Source organism: Lethenteron reissneri, chromosome 62 (genome assembly GCF_015708825.2).
Source record: "Lethenteron reissneri isolate LAM-NWPU_2019-01 chromosome 62, ASM1570882v1, whole genome shotgun sequence".
Classification (NCBI taxonomy): Eukaryota; Metazoa; Chordata; class Hyperoartia; order Petromyzontiformes; family Petromyzontidae; genus Lethenteron; species Lethenteron reissneri.
Genome location: NC_083840.1, coordinates 6147987 through 6155486, shown reverse-complemented (window position 1 = coordinate 6155486; position 7500 = coordinate 6147987). Strand labels below are relative to the sequence as shown.

At 66.4% G+C, this 7500-nt stretch overlaps 1 protein-coding gene across 1 annotated transcript in view; it reads left to right on the top strand.

The window, feature by feature from the left end:
* Positions 1-7500, top strand: part of LOC133358556 (B-cell CLL/lymphoma 9 protein-like) — a 75023-nt gene that overhangs the window by 60286 nt on the left and 7237 nt on the right. Inside the window, 6 exon segments of the mRNA XM_061576922.1 lie at positions 1-135; positions 615-737; positions 863-1004; positions 2091-2181; positions 3805-5594; positions 5596-7500. The exon segment at positions 1-135 is cut by the window's left edge and continues 161 nt beyond it; the exon segment at positions 5596-7500 is cut by the window's right edge and continues 248 nt beyond it. Coding sequence (XP_061432906.1) covers positions 1-135; positions 615-737; positions 863-1004; positions 2091-2181; positions 3805-5594; positions 5596-7500 — 4186 coding nt within the window.

Genomic DNA, 7500 nt, shown 5'->3' with positions numbered 1-7500 from the left:
GCCCCCCCCCCATGGCGGCGCTCGCTGGGGGGCCCAAGGCTCTGGGGAGGAGCGCCGCCGGGAGCGCGAAGCTCAAGGGGAGCAACGGGAAGCGCGAGAGGAGCCCCTCGTACGACGGCCTCGTCACGCCGCGCGGTCAGTCGCGGCGCTCCCAGCGGCGCTTCCCATCGCGTCACCACCTCCACCACCATCACCACCACCATCACCACCATCACCACCATCACCACCTCCACCACCATCACCACCTCCACCACCATCACCACCACCATCACCACCATCACCACCATCACCTCCACCATCACCACCATCACCACCACCACCTCCACCACCATCACCACCTCCACCACCATCATCACCACCTCCACCACCTCCACCATCATCACCACCTCCACCATCACCGCCATCACCACCACCACCACCTCCACCATCACCACCTCCACCATCACCACCTCCACCACCACCATCACCACCATCACCACCTCCACCACCACCATCACCTCCACCACCACCATCACCTCCACCACCACCATCACCTCCACCATCACCACCTCCACCACCACCACCACCTGAATGAATGTTTCTGATTGTGCCCCCCCCCCCCCCCCCCGTGGCAGGCGGTGGCCGTGGCAAGAGGAGGGGGGGGGCCACCCAGCGGCGGGCGGCCTTCACCGCGGCCCCCGAGTGGGGGGGGTCTGGGGGCGAGAGCGAGGACGACCGCCCCCTCCTCTCATCCCCACGTGAGACCCCCCCCCCATTCTCACACCCCCCCCCACTCTCACACCCCCCCCCCCCCACTCTCTCTCACCCCACGTGGGGTGTTCATCCAGCAGTGGATTGACCAGTGTCATCCCCTCTCTCCCAGCATGCCCTGGGGCAGGGGTGGGTGGACCCCCTATGGCCACCCTGATCGGGGTGACCTCTGACCTCTCGGAGGCCTCCCAGGCTCCCCCCAAGCCCCCCCTCTCTGCCCTCGTGTGCGTCTTCTCCACCCAGCTGCTGAACAAGTGAGGGGATACCACAATCACCCAGCCACTCACCCACCCAGCCACTCACCCAGCCACTCACCCACCCAGCCACTCACCCAGCCACTCACCCAGCCACTCACCATAACTCACCCAGCCAGCCACTCACCCAGCCACTCACCCACCCAGCCACTCACCCAGTCACTCACCATAACACTCACCCAGTCACTCACCCACCCAACCACTCACCCAGCCACTCACCATAACACTCACCCAGCCATCCACTCACCCAGCCACTCACCCACCCAGCCACTCACCCAGCCACTCACCCAGCCACTCACCCAGCCACTCACCATAACACTCACCCAGCCAGCCACTCACCCAGCCACTCACCCACCCAGTCACTCACCCAGCCACTCACCCAGCCACTCACCCAGCCACTCACCCACCCAGCCACTCACCCAGCCACTCACCATAACACTCACCCAGCCATCCACTCACCCAGCCACTCACCCACCCAGCCACTCACCCAGTCACTCACCATAACACTCACCCAGTCACTCACCCAATCAACCACCCAGCCACTCACCCAGTCACTCACCCAGTCACTCACCCAGCTACTCACCCAGTCACTCGCTCACCCAGCCACTCACCCAACCACTCACCCAGCCACTCACCCAGCCACTCACCCACCCACCCACCGACTCACCCTCCCACACACCCATCCACCCACTCACCCACCCACCCACCCAGTCACCCACCCACCCACTTACCCACTCACTCACCTACTCACTCACCCACCCATCCAGCCACTCACCCACCCACCCACTCACCCACCCTGTGTGTGTCTGTGTGTGTGCGTTTCTGTGTGTGTCTGTGCGTGTGTATATCTCTGTGTGTTGTATCTCTGTGTGTTTCTGTGTGTGTCTGTGTGTGTCTGTGTGTGTCCGTGTGTGTGTCTCTGTGTGTGTCTGTGTGTGTCTGTGCATGTGTATATCTGTGTGTGCGTGTCTCTGTGTGTTTCTGCGTGTGTCTGTGTGTGTGTCTGTCTGTGTCTGTGTGTGTGTGTCTGTGTGTGTCTGTGCGTGTGTATATCTGTGTGTGCGTGTGTGCGTGTGTGGCATGCAGGGCGGCGGAGGCTGTGAACCAGGGCCGTGTCGACTCAATCCTCGCCTTCCACCAGCAGAACGCCTCCAACTGCAAGACGCAGGCTGTGCGGGTGAGTTGGCGAGCGGACGCTTTGCAACCCACCACCACCACCGCACCTCCCATGAGCACGCTTGGCTACGTACGGTGCGAAAGAAGTTCAACACACACACATACGTACACAACAACAACAACCGCCATTCTCCACTCAGTGGCGGTGACATCACCACGATGCTTGTGCCAGGCTAAGTGCACCTTGAGGCTGTCATGTGAAGTGTCGAACGCCCGCTGGCAGGAGGTCACGGGGCAGACCCAGATGCCACGACTGACTGGGATGACCGGTAGATACACCAGCTGTGCCCCCCACTGTGCCAACTTTGCTGTATTTTAGTCGCCCGGCGCTCCGCTCGTTGTTGTGAAGCTGCTTGGGCAAGCGGTGGCTGGGCATTGCGGGCTACATGACACAGCCAACGCAGCCTTGCCTGCCGGAGGAGCTCACCGATGGGACTTTGTCCAGATCTTTCAAGGATTTGTGAGCTCCTCACACAATCCAGCCTGGTTAAACCCAGGATGGATCGTAGGCAGGCCAGCCTAAATGTTTCTAACCGGCGAAGATGCTCCATTAGGGGGCTCCACGTTTTGCAAGCATAGAGAAGGGAGAAGACCCGAAGCTTCGTGCGGAGCGACAGACCAGGTAGCTTCCACACAGCGTTATGCAGCCGATAAAAAGATATTGCCGCTCGACTGATTCTGAGTGAGACCTCTGCTGTTAAACTGGAGCCGGTCATAAGCACACTGCCCAGGTTTGGGAAATTCTCTACTCTCTCCACTACTGCCCCATCACCGATTGGGAGTTGTGGGGGTGGAGTGTCCTATGGTACAAAATACCCAGGCAGGTGCTTAGTTTTGGTGGGCCTGATGGTGAGGCCCCACACACACACACAGAAAAAGATCCCCCGTGTAGCCTTAACAAAATGTTTGGGCAAGTGCTGTTAGCGAGTAGCACCTATGAAGGCCGGCACGGCACACGAGGGGGTGGGTGGCCAGCACCACGCCCGGCCGCGATGTTTACACACCGCACCAGATACTCATTTGAGGCCGAGTTTACCTAGAGGAGGCCCAGGACCGAATCAGATAATCGTCACCGGCGTTGGTGGCCATGAGCGGGAATTGAACTCGGGTCACCGGGTTTGTAGCGCAGTGCGGCGCTAACCGCGACACTGACGCTCCACCATACCCAGGACCCAGACCCACCCACACCCACCCACCCACCCCACCCACTCCCACACCCACCTACCCTCCCACACCCACCCACCTACCCACCCACTCACCTACCTACCCACACCCTCCCACACCCACCCACACCCACCCACCCACACCCACCCACCTACCCACCTACCCACCCACATCCATCCACCCACACCCACCCACACCCACCCACCTACCCACCCACATCCACCCACACCCACCCACATCCACCCACACCCACCCACACCCACCCACCCACCTACCCACTCACATCCACCCACCCACACCCACCCACACCCGTCCGTCTATCCATTCACCTCCCCCCCCCGTGTTGTTGTGCGAGCGTCGTGCACTGCAACGACACCTGCCAGACACGCTGCCGCTGTGCTTGTTGTGTGTGTGTGTGTTGTCGTTGTGGTTGTGTGTGTGGTTATTCTCGCACCGCAAGAAGAGCCACCTCCTGCTGCAGCAGCAGCAGCAGCAGCCGGCGCGACAGTGGCGCCCGCCCAAGCAACTCGGCGGCGCCTTCTCCCCTGCACCGCCGGCGGCCTCCAACCCGTCCCGCACGCCCCCCTCCCTCCTCCTGCACGCCGACGGAGACCTCGCGGCCGCCTCCTCCTCCTCCTCCTCCCCCGCCTGCGCCAACGCCAACGCCGCCGCCAACGCCGCCGCCGCCGCCAACGCCCCGATCGCCGGCGCCATCGCTGCGTCCGACGGCAAAGCTTCACCGGATCCGGACGCGGAAGGAGCCGTCGGCGATGGCGGCGACGGTGGCGGTGGCGCCGAAACCGTTTCTGCGGCAGCGGCGGCAGTGGCAGCAGCTGCTTCAGCGGCAGCAGCAGCTGCCGGCAATGGCGACGACGGCCATTCCGGTTGCGCCGGCCCCGGCTCGTCTGCCGCCGCCGCCTCTCTCCTGTTGCTTCCCTCGGCTTCCCCGGATCCGGCAACGGTGAAACCAGAAGCGCCGGAACCTGGGGTGGAGGTGCCGGCTGAAGACGCAACAGCAGACCTGCAGCAGCAGCAGCAGCAGCAGGAGGGCGACGGTCAGGGCGGTGGATGCGTGGCGACGGCCGCGCCGGAACTTGCCGGGAATGCGTCCGCCGAGGTGAAGGTGGAGCGAGCGATTGACTCTGAGGGCGGTGGTGCCGGCGGTGCCTCGGCCGCCTCCGACGAAGATCAGCAGCAGCTGCTGAGCGCCGACATTGCGGACGACGGCGTCGCCACGGCGCCCGGCGACAGGGCGGCCGCGGCGGTGGCGGCGACGGCGGTGAAGCTGGAGGCGCCGTGCGTCGACTCCCTCGGCGGCTCGCCCGGCGTCGGCTCCGCCGCCGGCGCGGCCGAGGTCGCCGTGGCGATGGAGCAGCAGCAGCAGCAGCAGCAGGACAACCCCGAGGGGCTCTCCCAGGAGCAGCTGGAGCATCGTGAGCGCTCGCTGCAGACGCTGCGCGACATCCACAAGCTGCTCTTCCCCGACGAGAAGGACGACTTTCTCACCAAGGGCGCCGCCGCCGCCGCCGCCGCCGCCGCCCTCTCGTCGGTGGCGGCCGCCGGGAGGGCCGGCGACAAGAAGCCGCCGGACGGGCCCCTGCAGGCGATGATGGCGCAGGCGCAGAGCGCCGGGCAGCTGGGCGAGCAGGGCCCCGCGGCCTTCCGGGGCGGCGGCGTGGGGCCCGAACAGTCGATGATGATGATGATGGGCGGCGTCGGCGCGATGGGTCCTCAGCAGCACGGTGCGGTGATGATGCCGGGTTTGTCTTCCTCCCCACAGCACCACCAGCAGCACCAGCAGCAGCAGCAGCAGGAGCAGCAGCAGCAGCAGCTGTTTGCGCTGGAGAGTCACTTGATGGGCGGCGGCGGGGGTGGCCGCGAGCCCCTGAGCCCCGAGCAGGTGGCGTGGCTCAAGCTGCAGCAGGACTTCTACGAGGATAAGCGGCGCCGGCAGGAAGGGGTGGGCCACATGGGGGGGGGGCCGGGCGAGCTGGCGCCCCTGGAGGGCGCGGGGCGCCCCCCGCCGCCGCCCTACATGAAGAACCTTCCCGACGGGATGATCCCCGAGCTGGTGGCGCGATTCTCGGACGGCCCCGGCAGGCCCCGGCGGGATCCCGGCGGGGGGCGTCATGTTCTCCGAGCAGGCGCCGCCCTCCCAGCCGCCGCAAGGCACCATGGGAAGGCACGCCGCCGAAGGGATGCAGCCCCCGCAGGGAGAGGGGGGGCAGTTCTCCGGCGGGATCCCCCCGGGGATGCCGGGCCGCGTGCTCGAGAGGATTCCGCCCGGGATGGGCGGTGGAGCCGGTGGAGTCGGCGCGCAGTTTGGTGACGCGATGAGCCCGGAGATGGGTGGCGGTGGCGGTGGCGGCGGCGGTGGCGGTGGCCGCTTTCCCATGGGAATGGGAATTCCGGGGCAGATGGGAGACGCGGTGCAGCAGCAGCAGCAGCAGCAGCAGCTCCACCCCCACCACCACCCGCACCACCACCCGCATGGCGGCCACCCCGCCCACCACCACCCGCACCACCACCCGCACCACCACCCGCACCACCCCGGCCACCACCACCCTCACCACCATCCCGGCCACCATCACCCGCACCACCAACACCCGCACAACCCTCACCTGCCTCACCACCTGCACCCCGATGTCGGGAAGCAGTTTGCGCCGGGAATGGTCGCGCGCTTCCCGGACGGGATTCCCGTGGGGATGGAGTCCCCCATGACGCCGCAGCAGCAGCAGCAGCAGCAGCATTTCCCGCACGGAATGCCGCCTGCGATGGCCGCCAGATTCCCGGACCCCAACGGATTCCCCCAGCCGCCGCGCGGCCAGTCCATGATGCGATTCCCAGCGCACCGATTTACGGGGAACCTCATGATGCAGCAGCAGCAGCAGCGCATGATGATGATGCCCGGCGCGGCCATGGATGGCGCAAACGCCAAAGCGATGATGCAGCTGCAGCAGCAGCAGCAGGGGTTGAGACCCGGCGCCCGTGGCTCGGTGGGTCCCCTGTCCGAGATGGAGGAGCTGGTGATGATGGGACGACCTCTGGGCAGCCCGAGCAACATCCAGGAGGCGCTGATGCACCAGCACCAGCTGCAGGAGCGCCGGCGCATGGAGGCGGTGGCGGCCGCCGCGGCCGCAGCAGCAGCAGGGGCCCAGCAGCAGCAGCAGCAGCAGCAGCAGGGCCTGGAGGCGTCGGCGCTCGACCTGGAGCAGGTGTTCCGCTCGCAGAAGCACCTCGACCCCGTGAACTGCGGGGGGCTGAACGGCAAGAACCCCTCTCCCAGTCTCATGTCGGACGTCGCAGAAGCAGCGGCCGTCTTGCAGCAGCAGCAGCAGCAGCAGCAGCTATCGATGGAGCTGCAGCAGCAGCAGCAAGGCAGCATGGGGATGAGCATGGCGGCCTTGGCGGGCAAGGCGGGCGACCGGGAGATGATGAGGGCCCACCAGGAGGAGGTCCTGCGCTCGGGCGGCGTTCTGCATCATCAGCACGGCTCGGTGGCCGCCGGTGCCGCCACGCCGGCCTCGGCGTCAGGAGGAGGAGGAGGGAAACCCGGGATGATGCAGCAGGCGGGAGGACCGTACGGAGTGGTGTCTCGCTCGCCTGGACTCACTCCTGGACCACCGACCCTGCAGCAGCAGCAGCAGCAGGAGGCCATGCAGCAGCAGCAGCAGCAGCGGTTCATGGGCGGCGATCCCAAGATGGTGGGTGGGATCGCAGCTCAGCGGTTGAGCCACATCCCTCCGCTGCCCGAGGGAGCGCAGCTGCAGCTGCAGCAGCAGCAGCAGCAGCTGCAACAGCAGCAGCAGCAGCCGCCTGCGTCGCAGCCTCCGCCGCAGAGGGGCCGTGGGCGGCGGCCGGCGGACGTGACGATCCCCAAGGGCGGCGGGGCCGGCGGCGGGCAGCTGGCGTCCCCCGGGCTGCACGCGCTCAAGTCGCCCACGATGAACCGCGGCGCGTCGCCCGTCTTCAACCCTCCGTCCGCCCCCATGAAGTCGCCCCTCAACCCCGTCGCAGCAGCAGGAGCCGCCTCCTCCTCCGCCGCCACCGTCACCTCGCAGCAGCAGCAGCAGCAGCAGCAGACGGTGTCCATCAAGTCGCCCGTCATGAACGCCCGCTCGCCCCGCGCCTCGCCCGGAGGCAACCTCAAGTCGCC